This window comes from Caenorhabditis elegans, chromosome V (genome assembly GCF_000002985.6).
Source record: "Caenorhabditis elegans chromosome V".
NCBI lineage: Eukaryota > Metazoa > Nematoda > Chromadorea > Rhabditida > Rhabditidae > Caenorhabditis > Caenorhabditis elegans.
The window spans coordinates 9,059,641-9,077,737 of NC_003283.11; the positions used below are offsets into that span (position 1 = coordinate 9,059,641).

At 34.1% G+C, this 18,097-nt stretch overlaps 6 protein-coding genes and 5 non-coding genes across 12 annotated transcripts; 7 read left to right on the plus strand and 4 right to left on the minus strand.

Moving 5' to 3' along the window:
• Window positions 1-82: 82 nt before the first annotated feature.
• On the plus strand, window positions 83-839 carry C25E10.13 (uncharacterized protein). The gene is made up of 2 exons (NM_001028506.5): window positions 83-180; window positions 636-839. The coding sequence occupies exons 1-2, from the start codon at window positions 111-113 to the stop codon at window positions 791-793; spliced, it is 228 nt and encodes a 75-aa protein (NP_001023677.1). The 5' UTR covers window positions 83-110; the 3' UTR covers window positions 794-839.
• C25E10.12 (UPF0046 protein C25E10.12) lies at window positions 835-2,801 on the minus strand. The gene is made up of 5 exons (NM_072948.5): window positions 2,694-2,801; window positions 2,570-2,642; window positions 2,414-2,513; window positions 1,451-1,887; window positions 835-1,233 (listed from the first exon to the last, which is right to left on the minus strand). Exons 1-5 carry the CDS (start codon window positions 2,798-2,800, stop codon window positions 1,105-1,107), a joined length of 846 nt encoding a protein of 281 aa, NP_505349.1. The 5' UTR covers window position 2,801; the 3' UTR covers window positions 835-1,104.
• Window positions 2,802-3,240: 439 nt separating this feature from the next.
• On the plus strand, window positions 3,241-3,503 carry C25E10.14. Its single transcript, NR_069144.1, has one exon. It is a non-coding gene; the product is annotated as an Unclassified non-coding RNA C25E10.14 (non-coding RNA).
• Window positions 3,504-3,672: 169 nt separating this feature from the next.
• Window positions 3,673-3,811, plus strand: T27E4.17. Its single transcript, NR_069145.1, has one exon. It is a non-coding gene; the product is annotated as an Unclassified non-coding RNA T27E4.17 (non-coding RNA).
• Window positions 3,812-8,350: 4,539 nt separating this feature from the next.
• Window positions 8,351-8,750, plus strand: fip-2 (Fungus-Induced Protein). Its single transcript, NM_072949.8, has 2 exons — window positions 8,351-8,545; window positions 8,596-8,750. Exons 1-2 carry the CDS (start codon window positions 8,368-8,370, stop codon window positions 8,685-8,687), a joined length of 270 nt encoding a protein of 89 aa, NP_505350.1. The 5' UTR covers window positions 8,351-8,367; the 3' UTR covers window positions 8,688-8,750.
• Window positions 8,728-10,140, minus strand: T27E4.5 (WAP domain-containing protein). The gene is made up of 6 exons (NM_072950.5): window positions 9,886-10,140; window positions 9,544-9,692; window positions 9,214-9,326; window positions 9,025-9,158; window positions 8,926-8,976; window positions 8,728-8,860 (listed from the first exon to the last, which is right to left on the minus strand). The coding sequence occupies exons 1-6, from the start codon at window positions 10,052-10,054 to the stop codon at window positions 8,835-8,837; spliced, it is 642 nt and encodes a 213-aa protein (NP_505351.2). The 5' UTR covers window positions 10,055-10,140; the 3' UTR covers window positions 8,728-8,834.
• Window positions 10,141-10,160: 20 nt separating this feature from the next.
• T27E4.18 lies at window positions 10,161-10,216 on the plus strand. Its single transcript, NR_069146.1, has one exon. It is a non-coding gene; the product is annotated as an Unclassified non-coding RNA T27E4.18 (non-coding RNA).
• oac-50 (Nose resistant-to-fluoxetine protein N-terminal domain-containing protein) lies at window positions 10,217-13,900 on the minus strand. 2 transcript variants are annotated; one of them, NM_001322580.2, is made up of 13 exons: window positions 13,802-13,900; window positions 13,566-13,752; window positions 12,563-12,911; window positions 12,417-12,520; window positions 11,954-12,109; window positions 11,787-11,908; window positions 11,673-11,743; window positions 11,536-11,621; window positions 11,306-11,482; window positions 11,160-11,262; window positions 10,907-11,110; window positions 10,619-10,859; window positions 10,217-10,571 (listed from the first exon to the last, which is right to left on the minus strand). In NM_001322580.2, exons 1-13 carry the CDS (start codon window positions 13,886-13,888, stop codon window positions 10,263-10,265), a joined length of 2,196 nt encoding a protein of 731 aa, NP_001309487.1. In that variant the 5' UTR covers window positions 13,889-13,900; the 3' UTR covers window positions 10,217-10,262. The 2 variants fall into 2 exon arrangements, 1 of the variants encoding a protein (NP_001309487.1); NR_136394.1 differs by lacking the exon at window positions 13,566-13,752 and having other exon boundaries at window positions 10,225-10,571; window positions 13,802-13,888.
• On the plus strand, window positions 13,792-13,988 carry T27E4.20. The gene has a single exon (NR_069147.1). It is a non-coding gene; the product is annotated as an Unclassified non-coding RNA T27E4.20 (non-coding RNA).
• A 1,155-nt stretch (window positions 13,989-15,143) lies between these two features.
• Window positions 15,144-16,682, minus strand: T27E4.7 (Ovule protein). Its single transcript, NM_072952.9, has 3 exons — window positions 16,576-16,682; window positions 16,005-16,071; window positions 15,144-15,540 (listed from the first exon to the last, which is right to left on the minus strand). The coding sequence occupies exons 1-3, from the start codon at window positions 16,637-16,639 to the stop codon at window positions 15,450-15,452; spliced, it is 222 nt and encodes a 73-aa protein (NP_505353.1). The 5' UTR covers window positions 16,640-16,682; the 3' UTR covers window positions 15,144-15,449.
• A 337-nt stretch (window positions 16,683-17,019) lies between these two features.
• Window positions 17,020-17,144, plus strand: T27E4.14. Its single transcript, NR_069148.1, has one exon. It is a non-coding gene; the product is annotated as an Unclassified non-coding RNA T27E4.14 (non-coding RNA).
• Window positions 17,145-18,097: the final 953 nt, after the last annotated feature.

An 18,097-nucleotide genomic window follows, 5' to 3' on the forward strand; every position in this document is an offset into this window, starting at 1 on the left:
ACTGTATACGGATTTATAAAGATGATCGCGTATCGGTCATATGAGGGTGTGAAGACTGACACAAAAGTAGGTAAAATGGGTTATGTTTTGAAATTTCTTGTTCATTGGCAATGCATTTCAAAATTTGTTTCATTTTTGTTACACTTGGGATATTAATGCTACTTGGCGTAAAAGCAGAAGGTAAGTTATTTAATCAATATTAATTAGTTATTCAAAAGTCAGACATTATTTAAACATATATTCATAAACATGAACCTGATTCGAACCGCTTGCACTCAATTTTTATGTGTATGTGAACCGACGCTTTATTACAAATCAGAATGCCATGAGAAAGCGCTTAAAACTTATCGTTTGTGAATAATATATGCACCTGACGTGTTATGTCTTTTTTTGAATATTATTTTTTATTTAGAAGCAATGATTAATTTGATGGTTTTCTCATTTAATTTTGAGCATTCTACGTATCCACATTTTAAAAATTCAAAAAATTCCTTTTAAAAATTGTATTCAGATTGAACTGCTCGAATGGAAAATAATTGTTTTTTTCAAAAAAAATAATATAAAATCTTGATCAATTTTTTTGGTTTTATAAAATTTAAAACTGTGCAAAAGCTGAATTTTTTACAATTTTTCAGTAACACCATCATTGGGAGAATTACTAGGAATCAATGCTGCCCCCGTGAGTTGTGAAGATGTTAAGTGTTTTGGTCAAAACTCATGCAGAACGGTGGCACCTCCATGTATTCCTGGAAAAACATGTCCAACTCAACCATTATGTTCTACCCAAATATGATAAAATTATACCCTTTTTTTTATACGTCGATGAAATGATTATTCGCTGTTTTATGTACATTTATTGGATAACATCAGGTCACTAAACACGGGAAGAAACAGTAAAAGAAATGCCAAAGTGAGGAAGACCGGTATAAAAGCATTTCGGGTCACACAAACACACAAATACAATTGCTAATGATACACAATTGAAAGGAACATTCGTTGATCAAGGCGACTCAGAAGTGAGAAACAGTACGGAACAAGAATAAAATCAAAATGCAACAGAGGGATGAAATAAAAAAGAGTAAAGCTTTTTGGAGATGTACAAGCTTATTGTTTAGTTTTTCCTGGGGGCAATGGAATATCAAAAATGATTGGATCATATGCACTTCGAAGCTTATGATCACAAAGTGCTGCATTGATGAATGTTGTTTCTCCATTCGTAGTCACACCATGCTTCTGCAAAAATAAAAATTACTTCAACTTGTTTTTGCAAAAATTGTTATTGCTAACAATTACAAAATAAGATTCACGCCACATCATCGGAAAATTGACCTTCATGCGGGCAAATAATTAAAAGTGCAGTATGTTCACAGCACAACCAGTATTTAAAAAAAAAACTAATTTATAGTCGAAAGAAATTGAAAACTGCGGCAAATTTTAGAGTCTTACATACTTGATGAACGTGTCCAAACACGTGATATTTTGGTTTTACACGTTGCTCGACAGTGTTCAAAAGTTCTGCACATCCACAAAGGATTCCATCCATTTTGTCCCAGGCATTAAAATCACCATGTCCAAGTGGAGGTGTATGGGTCATTAGAACATCAATTTTCGCGGGGATTTGATTCCATTTGTGAAGAATTTTTTGTCCTCTCTGACGGAAAAATGAGTATCCTGGCATCGAGTGCCATGGTGCTCCATATATTTTGAGTCCATATGCTTCATATGATTTATCACAGAGGTATGTACAATTCGAGAGAAGTTCATAGGCTTTATTGATTCCGAGCATGTTAAGGCCTGCCAGTTGACGTTCACTCATTTCTTCACCGTCTTCAAAACCGAGCTCATGATTTCCAGCAATTACTATTTTATGTTTGTGTGGCAGGGATCCTGAAATATTAGATTTACATTTAAAATTACAAATGAAAATGACCCTGCATCCCAAGCAGACAAATTTGGCAAAATCCAATAAAATGACCCAAATATATTTGCTAACTATGAATTTGTTATCACATTACTTTTTTCATAATTTAACTGGCACCAATTTTCGTTTAAAGTGTTAAATTTCAGGATAAAAACCTTGTAAAAAATATGAGCTTATCCGTCATCAACTCAATTTAAATAATCAAGGATTTGGTCTGTAACAAAATTTAGAAAATGACTCAGAAAACTGATTAAAAATTTTAATAGGAGAATAGCAGTAAATTTTATCAAAAATTATTTTCGATTTTAATGTTACATGCTGAGAAATGACACATTTAGCACTACAAATACTTTTCATCATCTTCAGTTTTAATTTCACACCGCACCTGAACGTTTTGATTTGATAGTTTGTTCTTATGCAACTTTCACTATACTATACTACGCTGATTTTATAGTTTATAACATTGTTTCTTCCTCCTTCCACTCAACTTACCAATTTCCGCATTAAACTTGATCACTTCTCCAATGTCTCCACAATTTGTAAAGTCACCAGAATGAATGAGAACATCGCCATCAGGAATGTACGGAAGAATCTGGAATTCAAATGGCAAAAGAAAGTGAGATAATGTTCAATGGGGCAATCACTAACCTCATGCAATTTCTCATGAGTGTCTGAAATGCAAACAAATCGAACTTTGTTTTCGAATATTGGTGTGTCTAATCTGAAAACAACCAATAAATTTCAGTTTCAAATTGAATGATTGAAAAGTTACCTCATAGGCTTTATTGGTTCACAAACTCGTCCTTGTTTCACATATTTCTTCCAACAATCTATAGGTTTTGAAGATAACGGATCAACGAGGACATAGTTGTCCGACATTCTGAAAAATATATAATTTGTGAATGAACATCTTTCAGACAAAAAAAAGGAAGTTTGAAGAAAAGAAGGTGAAACTGAAGTGAGTGACAAAAATCAAACGATTAAATAAACTAAACGGTTTTACTAAAAAGAAACTGACAAGTGTGTCCATTGTGGTAGGTGGGAAAGGAACAAATGTTACAAATAAGTGGTTTCAAGATGGAAGCAAATCTAGACGATATCCGTTTCTCTGTAAGCGTTCATCCATTCACCAAAACAACAATCACTTCATAGAAAATGAAAGCACTTTTAGATTGATAAGCGATTTTTGATCAAAAATATTGGAACACTTCGAGAAGGCTCAAATACAATTTATGAAAATAGGTTTTCCACGTGAAGCAAATAAAAAGTAAACATCGAGACTGGCGAAAATTGTGAAGAATTATATGGGAAAATGGTATATTCTTTCTGTAAATAAACAACTAAATTCTTTAAATTCTTCCTGATCCGAACGTCAACCCCGGAAAAGAGGTAAAAATGGAGCGATTATGCGGCCAGTTGCCTTGTCGCCACCGTCTCAAGTAGGCAACCATTTCCTTTCGGATCTTCTGCTGCCGTGAGATGTTTTGTTTAGAACTGGTTCGTGGCAGAGAGTGAAAGAGAAACGGAGACATTGAGATGCCGGTTACTGGTAGAAGAATGGAAAACAGAATGATGAAATTGGAAAGAAAACGAATTAATGTCCATGTCAAGTACCTACTGCCTGGAATTATTCTTAAAAAAAACGCTAGCCGCGAACACTTGAAGGTAGGTGACTATGTAGGATAAGAGAGAGAGAAGGGGAAAATAAAGATTGAAATCAAAATTAGAGACAAGCAATGAGGAGAGAGTGGGGGTCGGATGTAGGCAAGATCGGATCGGATCTGTATTTAAGGTTCGGAGCGCAATTCTTCAATTTAAAAGCTGCATAAAACCGATGGGTTATCTTTCTAGGACACTTGTAGCACCGTGCCAGTCGGTTTATGAAGGTTGAACAGTGAGGGATTAAAAAACTTATGAAAGGGTTCAAGGAAGAAGTTATTCAGATATTAGCCAACTTCGACAGTTTCAATGATCTCGTAAAGAAGAATGACGTTGTAGTCTTGGTGTCTGATGATTTAAAAAAAGTTAATCACAAACAACATACTTAAGAAAATTGGTTGAATTCAGGTGGAAAGAGATTTGAAGATTAGTAAACAAATTTCATAATCATCTTGGTTTTGAAAAATGAAATCAAGGCACATTCTAAAGTTCCCAGACTACTAACAATCTTCAAAAAAATCTTTAAAAATTTTCCGCTCAAAAGAATTTTTGCAACCTTCAAAAAGACTGGCAAGGAAGTGTCAAGAGGCTACAAACAACGGCTACATCCTTCAAAAGGAATACCACCCACCAATTGAAAAGCTTTGACTTATTTACATATATGCATCTAAAAAAAAAAAAAACAAAATCGGAAATAAAAATGTTAAATAAGACTTGTCAAGATTTCTCCGGTCGGCAAAACTTACATTTCTTCCTATTTTTGTTTGGATTTTCATATTTATCGAGATTTAAAAAAAAATTACCATTTGTTGTGTTTTTTGTTTCAGGTTTAAGCGTTTAAAACACAACTGCTTGCAAAATTTTGAGTGTAGTCCCACTGAGTTGCAGAAATTTAATTTGAAGGAGCAGTCTGTGTACCCATGTAGGAACATTAATTGAATCGTGCACTTTCAAACAGTTAATCGAAACTTGGACAATTTTGTAAATCTACAAATTTCATACTCCAAGCATAAGAGTTCATGTCAAAACAGGCAGGTTGTTCATGAGGTAGGCCTGAATAGTTGAATACGTTCCTGCATATAACAGAAAATCTGTGATACCCGAAAAATAAGAAACTTCTTTGTTGACTCAACAATATTTAAGATACATCATATTTCAAAAAAAAGTATAGGAATGGCTTTTCAATAAAAAATAAAATATTACTGAATGCTTGTAACTTTAATGATAGCTGAACTTAAAAGAACGATGGGAAACCACCTTTCCTTTTTCTCACAATCTCTTTCAAGATAAGGCACGATCAAACAGCAGTTTGCAAATTAAACTGTCTGTCGTCGTTCCCATCATTATTATTTTCAATGTTTATCACACTGAAAAGACAATGTATCAATAGAGGGGAAAACCACTGCCCATCAACCCCAAAATACCTATCATCAGATGAGAAGTTTACAAGTAAGTAACACAAATTTTCTCGCCTTTTTCCCATTTTTCTTTCTTTTTCCTTCGCCGAATTAAAATCAGAGAGTTGAGAATAATAATGAAATCAAGGTTGAACAGACTATACTAGTTTCTAAGATTTTGATCTAAATTTTGAGAACGATATTCGAAATTCACACATAGTATTTTGCTTTGTTTTGCTCTTTTAGGTAGCATCCTTTATGAAAATTGCACTCAAAATAAGCAACCGAAAAATTAACTCGTAGTTTCTATTAGAATTGTATCCTTAATAGTTGTACTCCTCCTTTAGTCTAGCAAACTTTCTTCCAAAAGTATTTTTTTGCAGTTACTGGAAAAATACATATACTTGGGTTTTTCCGGTTTTTTAATCGATGATTATTTAACGGTTTTTCTTAATTTTTAACAAATCTAATATGAAAAATTCCATAAATAATAGTTACATGTGGGAAAAGTAAATATTTGAATTATTTTGGACTGAAAATATTCAATAGGTTTGGAAACATCATGTGCTTTGGTACCAGTTATTGCGAAATTGATGTTATTTCAAAAACTAAAATTAGATAGAGAAAAAATTCTCAGAGGAAGAAGGAAAAAGCTTAAAGATTGCTATCAAGACTTCAAAGACCGTAATTGCAAAAACTGTCTTGATGCCTGTTTGATGATTAAAAAATGTTTGAACTGCAGCGGGGAAAATCTAATAAATTAAATTTACAAAACAGTATTAGTAAAGAATTCGGTACCACACAGTTACATAAAACTTTCTAGACTTGTTTCGTTAATCCAAATATCACTTTAAATTAATGTGATTGTTTTTTTTCTTTAAACTTTAATCGATGTGTGAAGGTGATAGAAAAATCCCTAAGGTTCTAAGTGAACACAATTTTATCTTGAAAACAGACTGGACACAAACCTCAACCGCAAAATGAATGATTTTTTGGTAAGAGGTCGCACTTTGCCTATTTGTAATCTCCATAACTCGAGAAAAAATCCACAAAAACAATTAGAGATTGGAGTTAATTTAAAAAATCACAAGAGAAAATTGAAGTCTTACCACAAAAAAACAATGAAAGTGTGAGAGAAGGCGGGAATTGAGGGAGGAGTCAAAACAATTTCAGCTACTTGAGCGGAAAAGACAAAGACAGAGAACAGAAATTATTATGGTAGGCTGATATAATTGAGGAGAAGTGTGATTCCTCGAGTGCAACCGACTTGCTGACTAGTTGATGTTTCTAAACAAAAATTCAAATACTTATACCAGCAAATAAAGGAAGAAATTGTAGGTTGTGGTGGTCAATAACTATTTAGATCGTGTGAGGAGACGACAAAAAAACGGAGGATGACAAGAGAATGAGGAAAAAAGAGGAAGAGATAGAAATAATACGGTTAATCATACCGTTAGATCTTCTACGGACGGACATACCATTGATGACTGTACGGTAATAGCCAGAAAAGAAATTGAAATTTCGAAAATTTTACTCCTTATTTCAATTTCATCTGGTTTTTCAAGTTCATCGAGATAAGTGTAACGTGCAGTTTTTCTGAGTTTTTTGTTTTGTATCAGACCTTGACGCATGTGCTGGTCAAAGTATATCAACACGAGGTCGAACAGAAAAAGTTCAATTTAGTGAAGTTTCAGAAATTTCAGAGTTGGCAGTTCAATATTTTGGACTTTAAACGAGGATTCTGAGATTCTGCGTCGCAGTGTCCAAACATTAGTACCATTTAGAAGCGAATTTTAGCATTTTTAAATTATTCTGCATAAACCTCAGATTTTATTTGGAACTATAATTATATTCCGTGAGACTCATACTTTTCTCATTAACTTGTCAAGTTGGGTGTTGAATTGCTTGCAAATTGCTTTATAATCCGGGTTTGTACCATAATTTGAAAGTTCTTCAGTTTCTATAGAAAAACAACAAAAAACTAGCTCTCTTGCGTCCCGTCGAGTTTATTTTACCAAACACTTGACGACGTGTCGATGGGTTTTCAGCAATGACTTTTGAATCAAACTTCTATTCAGAATATTCTGATTCGATTGAATCTAGAAGGGATGAAAGAATAATTAGAAGATTTATCATTGTGATAAGCTATTGATAAGAAAAAGGCGAGAACGCAGAAAACGACTGGGAGTGACGTTTTGGAGGACGGATGAGGAGGAACAAACGAGATGGGAATCCTAGAAGAAAGGAAGAAAGAGAGACTAGCCGCCGTCTCATCTGATTCAAAACCAATGCGACTTCGCCGTTTTGGCAGCGTTTTGCCTTCTTCGTTCATCGACAATTTAGCTATGCTAACGGGTTCCGAATGAGTGGATAATGATCATAATATTAATTTAAATTGCTATTTAAGGGAAAACGGAGAATTTCGGTGCATTCCGTTCAACAAAGGTGTTTGTTGTTCCTCTTGAACTGAATCCTTCTGCTGATCGGCCTTGAAATCAGACAAAAAGTGACCCATTGAGAATATATTTCTATTCAAATCTTTGGTACAATTCACATAAACAAACACTGTGACATGTTCGAAACGACCAAACGAACGGACAGGATTACTATTATAGACGAAAAAAAAAACACTTTTATTATGAATTCAAAAATAGATAAAATAAAATTATTTGAAAACAAGAATATTTAAACGTAAATTAGTTTTTAAAAATTCAAGATTTGTGGTATTTAAAAAAAGATTTTTTTGCAATCCTGTGAAAACGTATTAAAAAATTATCTGCAAAAATATTCTTTGAAATTTCTCAATGAGTGACAATTCTATAAAACCTTTCATCAAAAATTAGAATTGTTTTCAATGTTCTCAAATTTTGTGTTATGATTAAATGAAGATAACCTGCATTTTACAGATTTTTCAATTTTTGTTTTTTTTGCAGAAATGTTTCTTTGAAGTCATAACAAAAATGAGATCGCAAAGTATTGTTGTGATAAGATGTGACGAGAACAACACTTGAGCATCCTCTATTCAACAGGTCCGATTATATAAATTTTAATGAGAAACAATTATATTAACAAGTTATTCGTCCAAAAATGGTGTGATAATATTTTTTGTTAAACATTCATCACGGGTTCATTGCTACTTGATCAAAACAAGAGTATTATTTTGAAGATCCACTGATCGTCATCGTTTTTTACTGTTTGCCCTTTTTCTTTTGACAAATAGTTTCAATTAAATCATTTGACGACACAGGGTTATCATAAATCTATTTTTTGAATAAAAATTCAACGGAATTTTATTGTTTGCACATATGGAATTACAATGAGAAACCGTTGCATAAAAGCAGTCGGCACGAAAGTAGCAGCACTTTTCTGCTCCGATCAGAGCAACCAACCATGAAAGCCATTCTCTTCCTTGTGCTTCTCGTCGCCATCTCCTGGACTCTTCTTGACGTTGTCGATTCGAAAGGAGTTCCAGCAAAGCGTGTAAAGAGACAATATTATGGAGGATATGGATACGGTGGATATGGTTATGGTGGCTGTAACTGTCCCACTTATGCCCCATGCACACATGGTAAGAGATTGATGTGTTCAATATATCATACTATTTCAAATTGATTTCAGGTCCAGGTGGATATTATGGTTATGGAGGATATGGCGGATATGGTGGCTATGGAGGCTATGGTGGATATGGTGGATATGGCTACAAGAAATAAGGATCGAAATCTGATCAACTTCACCTAATTTTTCTAGATCAAAGAATACAATCTTCATTTTACAGTTTTTCTACAAGAAATACATTTACAGACACGTAGGAGATTGAATCTAAAAAAGTTTAGGCACGCAGTCAAAGTTTGAGATCATTATTTACTGCCAAGGAAGATGAGAGCTGAAACAAGAAAGTGTGTTAACTTTAATTGCGATCAGAAAAATAACCAAATACAAATTGCTTACTATTTTGTGTGTAATTTCCACTTGCCACGACGCATACGTTAAAACCACAACCTGAAAACATTTATGAGTCGTACTTTTTTCTAATTTCATTTATCTCACCAGCGTCACAACATTTTTGCACATTTGAGAACATGCAGTCTTGATCTGTTTTACACGGCTTCACTGTTTTCCTGGCTGTGGAAGTTTTCTGGCAGAAGTATGCCATTTGAAGTTGAGACGGGCATGTCTTGAATCTGGAAATTAAAAAAAAAACTATATCTGAAACTGGAATCTATTCTTCTATCGTACTCTTCAGTTTTTCGCTCAATTTCCGGTGAATGATTTGCTTCCATACAGCATCTCGTTTTACTATTGTTCTCACAACTGTACCCAGAAGAACATGTGATGTCCATTCGACATTGCTGAAAATTAGAAGGTATGTAGTATTGCCGGTATATTTCGAGGAAATAGATTGTTATCGACTTCAAGTTTTTCAGGTGGAAACAAGACACGCAATGCCGTTTGAAATCGAAGAAGACCGATTGGCGCGTGAAATGCGATGAAATATATGCCATAACACAAATGAGGGACAAAACATTTGAAATTACAAAAAATAATTAAAAAAGGAAAACTAATTGCCTTATATCCACTTTCAAGGTTCGATGAGCACATTGGAAGCGGAACTCCAAACTTTTTGAATTTCTTAGTCATTTTCACTTTTTCATTCCTTTTTTCAATGTTAGCAATTATCTTTGCAAGAGGCGACATTGTTGAGTTTGGTTGATTTTCTGAAATGAATGTTTTTTGATCATACACGAAAATAATTAGTGAATTTTCCAATTCTCTTTACCGATTTTTGTAATCATATGAAAATAACAGAATCATTTAAAACAAAATGTTAGGTAAAATTTTAATTCATAAAAGTTTTATTTCTAGCCATTAACATTTCCTGAAACAACAAAGAAAAATCAAAAGACTTACCTTCTACACTCGTTAAATTGTCTAAAGTGACTTGATCACACTCTGCAGTACTTCTTCTAATTGCTTTCAAATATAAACATAATTTTAAAGTTCTCGGCGACGATGAAGCTTCTCCTTTCCAATTTGAGAATATCAATAAAAGTAGCGGTAATAGTGTCGAGCATTGCATATCGCGTCACTTTCTAACGTTTCGTCGTTTCTAGGGTTGGGTCAATGTGTGCTCATGCCCTCTGCTCAATTAGCTGCGCAGCTCCAGCAAACACCACGAAACTGACCACACAAACAATGACACTTATTCTTGTTTTTTAAGTGACAAAGTGCCTATTGAGACTAGCTAACATATGTTTATTTCGGGCAATAAATAAAAAATACATTATTTAGTAAAGATCATTTTCCAGAAGAGGCTCATTAGGTGAATAGGCGTTTCTTGATTGGTAATCAGTTTCTTGATTTTCTGGGCTCTTTTTAATTTTCTTGCTACTTCCATCAGTATTGTCGCTTCTATTGCTGGTATCCTTGAAACTATCGTCTTCTTCTACATCTGTCTTCTTCTCAATTTTTGATACTGGAACAAACTGGTCTATAATTAGTCTGTCGATTCTTAAAATTGGGATTTCAACGACGACGCTCAAGAAAAAAGCCAGGAAATATGAATAGATGACGATCGGAATGGTGTAGTGGAAATACTGAAATAAAGTTGTGAGGGTATCTAAAATCATTTGTTAAAAATTACTTCGTGCCAGAAACTCGTGTACTTAGGCGCTTCTTCTTGTATATTGAATAAAAAATATAGCAGCATATGATGAACAATAAATGCACAGAAAGATAATTTTCCGAAGGGACGCCAAAACGGATGCTCGAGATAGTGTCCGATGGGACCGGCCGATTTCAATTCAGTGGAAATTATAATCCACATAAGACATATTGACCAAACTGCTCGAGTAGAAACGTTGGTGAGAGCTTTTTCCAGCTGACTGAAAATGTGTCGATGATGATTCACAAGAAGCTCATTTAATACAACCTTGTGCCAAAGTGTCCGAAAATTAGAGCTACCAATCCAAGAACTGTGATTATAATCCAAATGATAGAAGATGCTACTGGATGTATAATTCTTTTACTTCCAGAATGTTTCCCCAAAATGCATCCAGCTATCATTCCCATCATGTAAGGAGCCATCTGATTCCACGGTTTTGAAAGAATGATTTCAACCAGCTTGTCGTCATGTCTAAAATTAAAAAAAAACATAGTATAATGTGTATGGGTGATGTGATTACACGTGGTCCCCGGTAAATGCTGAATTCAGAATTGTATTCTGTAAAAAGAAAAATACAGTCAGTCCCGAGCCGATAAGTGATGCAATGATTGCAAGAATTGTTCCTATAATCAAATGTTTTATATCCATCCTTGCAAAAATCTGTACCTAAAACTGTTGAGTAATGGAATGCCAACAGAAAAAATGGAGCAAATATTGTAAACTGAAAATCCACTGCCAAATGCCAAGCAGGCAGATAACACATTTCATCGACAGCTACAAAATTACTGATATGAATTATATCCATCCAGTATGTGCATAGATCTGTTTGAGTAACCATGGAATCTGAAAATTGAGTTTTTCGCATTCCCCAAGAATAATTTTCCTATCATCCGTACATCCGGTGAGTGCATCATAAGGGCCTTGAATGTACTTTCCGTAGGCATCGAAAAAACCAATAAAAACCATGAGTGCAGATGTCAATCTGCAAAAATTAATTAAGAAAACAAGTTTTAAAAAACTGAAAAATATGTACCTGATCCACCTGTGGAAAAAGAAAATCAGCCATGTAAAAGGTTGTTTCAGCACATCAAGTGATGGTTTTCCCTGAAATTAATTACAAATCGAAAGTTCAATATTTTTCAATCACTTTTAAGAATGTATATGATACTGTGAGTCCTGACATAAAAAGGTACGTGTATATCGGAAGAAGGCTAGACATAGCTGAACTTGCCAAGGAAATTTTGGATGGATCTACACGAATTTTATCATCTGAATTAAAATTTGTTATATTATTTATAGTGTGTAGAATCATACCATAAAATCCCAAATGACCAACAACATTCTGACCGACAACCCATGTAAAAGTGATAGCTCGAATGCAATCAAGACTTCTAATGTAATCGGGCCGTTTATCTTGAAATATGAATTCGATGTTGGACCATAGAGAAAATGATAATATTATTCGTTGACCTGAAAACAGAAAACAAATTTAATATTTTAAAATATGCTTGCCCACCTCTGACTAATCTTCCTATATTATAATGCTCTAACTTTAAAACAATCAGCAACGTTCCTTGCTGATTTTGTACCATTTCAAAATTACAATCAACTAACTTCCCCAAAAACTAGAAAAAACTTTTCGATTTTCAGGTTTCTCGAAATTTTATATACACAGGTTTTTTTGTTATTTCAGCAACTTTAAGATCACAACTAAAAAGAGAGCTTCAATGTTTTTCTCCAAAATAGTTGTTATTGTTTTCTAAATTACACGGCTTACCGAAAACTTTTTCAGACTCGGAGCTCAGGCGATATCTAGTGTCTCTAACATAATCATACAGCGACGAGAAGAAAACAACACTGCCGAGCATTATCAAGAAAGCTCTAGAAAAAAAAAAAAGGAAATCCTACTGGAAATCGGCTTACGTGAAAAAATAAAATTGAAGTTTTTTTGGAATATCTCGAACTGTGCAAAATGCAGCACAGACGGGCCTATCCATCAAAAAATGAAATGTTTTTTCCATGCTTCCAAACATTGAAGCGTAGTCTTTCCCATGACAGATTTCAGGACCACAAAACCCAAAAGCAGTCCTGTTGGGCTTAAAAAGAATCGAATGATATTCCTCTCGACAATTCATTTTTTCATCTGCCTGAATTAAATAACAATATTTCCTCCGATGTCCTCCTTTCTCATTCAAATCGTTACACTTCCGGAAAGATCCATCATAAATATTTGGGGATCCCGGTGCCGGATATCTCGCGAATGCATCCAACTCTAAAATAAGATTTTATATGGGGAACTTTTTGGTATTTTCGAATGTTTTTCTTAGCGTCTAGCCGATGTCACTTTTTACATAAATCATTCATTGAAAGTGGTGGCTTTCAAGATTTTGTTTAACACGTTGCACATTCAACGAGCAAGAAACAAAAACATTATATTTTCAGAGTAATTCAATTTGCGGAAGTTAATTCTGCAGAACCAAAACAGAAAACACGTTTTATATTTTTATATTTTCACAATTTTCAAAGTATCTCTATGTAAAACATCAGGGAGAAAACGTTGTAAAGTATTGAGCGAGCAGGTAGAATAAAATATTTGAAGTTACATGTGAAATGACGTGGAAAGAAAATGAATATTTGATAAAAGTCCTTGAAGTTCGAAAAGTTCATCTGTTGAAGCTCGTCAGAAAAAATAGAAAAATCTTCACAAGCGTGATAATTTCAACAAAAAAGAGAACTCAAAACTGCTATGAATGCAAGTTACACTATAAAACCTCGGATAGTAATCAAAGTTACACGCAGTTCCTCAAAAAAGGCGCTATACTTCAAGCAGATCACAATAAGTAATTATGCTTCAGAACAAAGCTTCAGCATAAAGTACCACATTGATTAATTTTGTGTCTGGTAAACTTTCAAAGCAGCAACTCACGATCTAATGCGTCCAGACAATCATCCGAGTTTTTACATGTTCCATTTTTTAAACTATTCAAATTTTGAAACCATCTCTTCATTAATGTTTTACAAAGATCAGGAGTCGCTACTTCGCCAGACCGAATCTCATTTTTATTCCGATAATCTAACTGTTCAATGGAAAATGACGAATTCAAAAGTAATGCCTGAAGTTATACAAACCTTTTCACAACTTTTTCATTTAAATTTTATCACCTGGATTCTTGAATCATTAACAACAACCCCCTCAATTTGCAATAGGATCCAAAAAATTATAACGAATCGACAGAATATCAAACACATCGTCGTAATTTGAAAAATACAAAATAATCACAAACACGTGTTTTCCATCTCCCTCGTCACATTTTTACGTTTTTTTTCAATGATACTAGTTCAGTTCACGTAAAAAATGAGAAAAAATTGTTTAAAAATGCCTCCCTTTTGCTTTTCTGCATCTTGGTTTGTTTTCGCTGAAGTCGGGAAGAGTGCGTGTAGGTGGAAGCGGGTCGTGTAAATACTTAGATACTACTGTAACCTGTTTTTGCAATGACAACAATCTGTAGAGTATAGACACTTGAAACATCCCAGAAACGATTAGAAGTGAAAGAAACATATGATGTTGCTTTGGGTAAAGAGTTCAACCCTACTATCAGTGCAGAGCACGTGGTGAAACACTTTGGAACGAGTGTTTAATATATATTGAGCAGGCGGAAAGTTTGAAGAAACATGAGTGTAAAATATAATGGAAATTTACAGAAGAATTGTTTTTAAAATATTTTGTAAAATCCATTGAAAAATAAAATAAAATTATTAAATGAAATTGTTTTTGTTTCAGTTTTGGTTATTTCGGATTAATGTAGGAACAAATGCCTAAAAACGTCATGTATTCTCCAAATAATGTTTATAAAAATAACAATTTCACTGCAATGAATAGAACTCCAGAAATAAAATCCTTGATCTGAACTTTGCTTTGAAGAAATTCTTCATGGACTTTTAAGGAACATATGTTTTTATTGAATTCAGAATGCAAAATCACATCAAGCAGATCTTGCATATTCTCGTAATTTGGGAGTAATGATGATTTCTCATTTTCTACTAATAATGCTATTTATAAACTTTATAAACCAGTGCAAGAAAACTTGTTTATGCATTTTGATAACTACCCATCAATGAGCATTAAGCACATTTCCGTTTGAAGTCGTTAAACAGGTCAAGTTATTTTTAGAAAATATAAATGTTTCATTCGAGAACTAATAACTGATAAGAATAGTTTCCATTGTTCACATAAACATTAAAATCTTCATTCCCGATATTTTCCGAAATGATGGAACTTTTTCAAGTATAAACTGTCGCATTTACTTAATATCAAAACATCAAATTCAAAACAACGTTGTTTTTGTGATCTCGACTTTCTGATCTCTTTCTCCCTCTCTCTCTCTCTCTCTCTCCAGAATGGTCTGTGTGGCCACTATACACATCAATTAAAATAACCGCATGGAGACTGTCACGTAACATCTGAAAAGTGCAATCTTGTGCCAAAAATGTGTATTTCGAATATCAATTTAAAACAATTCATTTTCTTTCTGACAGTTCCAGTCCTTCAAATCAAATCAGCAGAAAGAATATAGAATAAAGAAACGACAATTGATGAAATGAAGGTGAATTTGGAATGAAGATTCCCGTTGCTACTACTCGTATTGAGACACCCGTTGGGATTGAGAGAGAGAGAGATGGTTCCAAGTGCGGAGGAAGTATAGTCCTCCTATGACTAGACACAGTGAGCGAGGTTCGGGTCAAACGATGAGGACCCTGTGGATTGTTGTATGAGATTCGGGTGTACAGCTACAATGGGATAAGTAGACAATCAACGGCATTCGGCTGCCATCGAGAATTCATCTTCTTCCAAAATCGTTGGCATTGGCTCGATATGGGAGAATTGAGAGTTGATTGACGACCTGAAACAGCATCACACATCATTTAACATCTTATTACTCTTCTTCTTTATTTTTCACTTGTTTACAAGTATACAGGTTGTTCGTCTATACATTTTTTTGTTTCAATTTACCGCTATGAATTTGATTGTTGTGTTATGTTGGGGGTTATTATAAGGAACTAGTGAGTGACAGGAGTAATAGTTAATTCGGTTTTGTCAGGTTTGTACCGCTAGTTCCGTCTTAACAAAATTAGTTTAACGCCCCAACTACAAAAATACTACAAATATTGTGTTTTGAATTTTTGTATGAAATTTGGAAGAAAAAGCTAATGTAAAAGAAATAACGCTCAGCAAAAGAAGATAAGCTCCTGCTAAGAACTCCAGAACGGAAAAGGAAATTGTAGAAAAAGCAAATAGATTTTTGCAAGGGCACGAGTCCTCTTTTGCACGTTTTATCTTTAAAGCTATTTAAAACTTTTAACTCACCGTTGTCTTTGCTTTTTTCTTTGCTCGTAGATCTGGGCGAGGCAAGATTTGGAAGATTGTACTTGATCTGAAAGAAATTAAAAATAAGATTGAAAGTTTTGATCATTTGATTTTCTGTTATTTTTCCCTTGTCCCGTGGATATAATTTACAGTTGTAGCCTCTATTTTTTGTTGTGGTCTCAAAAATATATTTTCCTATTTCATTGAAAGCCTGCTTTCTGGTCATATCACTACTAACTAAACTATTCAAAGTGGTTTTAGCCCCTTTGACCCATAGTTTTCGGGTCAATACACTGTACGTCAATGAGCAAAGGTTTGAACTAGCGTCACGTGCAAATTTTTGAGTTTTTGAGTGAAAAAGGAGAAAGACAAAAGGTTAGAGAAAAAGAGTCAATACATCAAATTTTGGTGGGATGAAAAGTGTTTACGAACGAGGAAAAAAGAGGAAGAGAAGGGCAAATAGGTGCAGAAAGCCACTTTTTGGTCTTTCTCGGAATGGTGTCACGAGCAGAATATTTGATTGTTTTCTAATTTTTTTAATTCAGTTTTCCAATAAAATACAAATCCTTACTTCCTCTTCCAACAAATTTCAGAAGTTTCATCAAAAAGCTTTTCTTCTTATTAGCGACCAACATTTTGAAGGAGTATTGGATTTGAATTTGTTGCGATTGGTGTGCACTGAAATTAGATTGGTTTAGCATGGAAAGTGGTACGTCATTGAAGATAAATGGATCTGTGAAGAAAAGACAATAAATAAGGTTTCAAGCTGAATGAGCAGTCAGGAAATGACGGAGAACACAAGACAATAAACCGGAAACGGTTTTGTCGATGGACGTTGGATGGACTGGAAAAGTGAGAAAGGAAATAGTGAAAGGGAAAGAATGGAAAAGCCAAAGACAAAAAGTCAAGTAATTGAATGAAAAGAAAACAAGTTACGGAAGAAGTCACCTTGAGCCTTTCGGAATAGCACAATATTTGGTATGTATCCTTTATGAACACAGGCGTCCATCGCAGGGCGTCGTCTATTGAGAGGAGGAGCCTCAGCGCAAGTATGCCCCGCCCATAGAGAAGAGTCGTTGGCAACGCTCCAACAACACGGCGGCACCAAAAGAGAGGTAGAACACAGACGTTCGAACTAATGGTACTGATAGAAGTGACAATGGTTTGGCGAACGTGGTGTAGTTGTGACAGTATTGAAAGAGCGGAATTAGAGAAAGTCTCTAGTGTAGTGTACGTGACAGAGACATGGAAATAGATATGTTGCGTGGGAAATAGAATCGGGGATAGGATTAGTTGATAATATCTAAATGAGGAAAAGTGTTAAGGGGGAAAGCTTTTAACCACAATAATCTCCTTTCTAAAGGTGACGCCAGTTAACGACATTCTGCAACGCAATGAGGAAGCCATGCAAACTCACTCTTTCAAATAAACAGATTGATTCTGATTGAGCCACTCACTCACTTGACTCAAGAACAAAGCACAACTGAATTTTAAATAACTTTTCGAGTGGGAGCAATACAAGGAGGTTCCAAAAAAAGAGTCATACCGAATGATAAGAGGAAGAAACAATCAACAACCCCATTGATCTCTAAGTTTTTTGTAGTTAAATGTAAAAAGGAGAGGTAATTGTTCTATTTTACTACGTTTTGCATGTTTTGATTTCAAACATCATATCAAAAAAAAACAAGAAAACAAGTAAAGGTTCAAAGCTCTTCTCGTGTCGTTGTGGTTCTCAACACCCAATTTATCACTTACCAACATTTTTGCAACTCATCATTATTAATTGTTTTGCTCGAGGAGCACATTAGGAATGAGCATTTTATTTATTTTTCATGCCAAAACTAAAAAAACAAAATTATTCAGCTACATATATTTAATTTTACTATTTTTCAGTCCACCTAGAAAAATGAGTCAGTTTTTATCATACAGTATACATAAAACATTCATTTTTATTTCGTAATTTTGATTTTCAAATTTCCAACCAAGTTTCAAGACTAAGAGAATATTAAGTATATTTATTATGAAATCAAGTTATGAAACCACCGTGGTTCTTTCGAGCCAAAAGCCTTTTTAGAAATCGTTCAGGAAATTCA

Bases quoted from the DNA above. Each gene is read 5' to 3' on its own strand.
- oac-50 (NM_001322580.2), bottom strand. From the start codon at position 13,888: ATGTGTTTGATATTCTGTCGATTCGTTATAATTTTTTGGATCCTATTG. The intron at 12,912-13,565 runs GTGAGTTGCTGC...ATCTTATTTTAG, and splicing joins TTGTCTGGACGCATTAGATC to AGTTGGATGCATTCGCGAGA. The intron at 10,572-10,618 runs GTAATTTTTAAC...ACTTTATTTCAG, and splicing joins ACACGAGTTTCTGGCACGAA to TATTTCCACTACACCATTCC.
- T27E4.7 (NM_072952.9), bottom strand. From the start codon at position 16,639: ATGTTGGTCGCTAATAAGAAGAAAAGCTTTTTGATGAAACTTCTGAAA. The intron at 16,072-16,575 runs GTAAGGATTTGT...AATTTCTTTCAG, and splicing joins GAAATTTGTTGGAAGAGGAA to ATCAAGTACAATCTTCCAAA. The intron at 15,541-16,004 runs GTGAGTTAAAAG...ATGCTGTTTCAG, and splicing joins AGAAAAAAGCAAAGACAACG to GTCGTCAATCAACTCTCAAT.
- T27E4.5 (NM_072950.5), bottom strand. From the start codon at position 10,054: ATGCAATGCTCGACACTATTACCGCTACTTTTATTGATATTCTCAAAT. The intron at 9,693-9,885 runs GTAAGTCTTTTG...CATTCATTTCAG, and splicing joins CAATTTAACGAGTGTAGAAG to AAAATCAACCAAACTCAACA. The intron at 9,327-9,543 runs GCAATTAGTTTT...TCTAATTTTCAG, and splicing joins ACCTTGAAAGTGGATATAAG to CAATGTCGAATGGACATCAC.
- C25E10.12 (NM_072948.5), bottom strand. From the start codon at position 2,800: ATGTCGGACAACTATGTCCTCGTTGATCCGTTATCTTCAAAACCTATA. The intron at 2,514-2,569 runs GTTAGTGATTGC...TTTGAATTCCAG, and splicing joins CTCATGAGAAATTGCATGAG to ATTCTTCCGTACATTCCTGA. The intron at 1,234-1,450 runs GTATGTAAGACT...TTATTTTTGCAG, and splicing joins TGTTTGGACACGTTCATCAA to AAGCATGGTGTGACTACGAA.
- fip-2 (NM_072949.8), top strand. From the start codon at position 8,368: ATGAAAGCCATTCTCTTCCTTGTGCTTCTCGTCGCCATCTCCTGGACT. The intron at 8,546-8,595 runs GTAAGAGATTGA...AATTGATTTCAG, and splicing joins TTATGCCCCATGCACACATG to GTCCAGGTGGATATTATGGT.
- C25E10.13 (NM_001028506.5), top strand. From the start codon at position 111: ATGCATTTCAAAATTTGTTTCATTTTTGTTACACTTGGGATATTAATG. The intron at 181-635 runs GTAAGTTATTTA...ACAATTTTTCAG, and splicing joins ACTTGGCGTAAAAGCAGAAG to TAACACCATCATTGGGAGAA.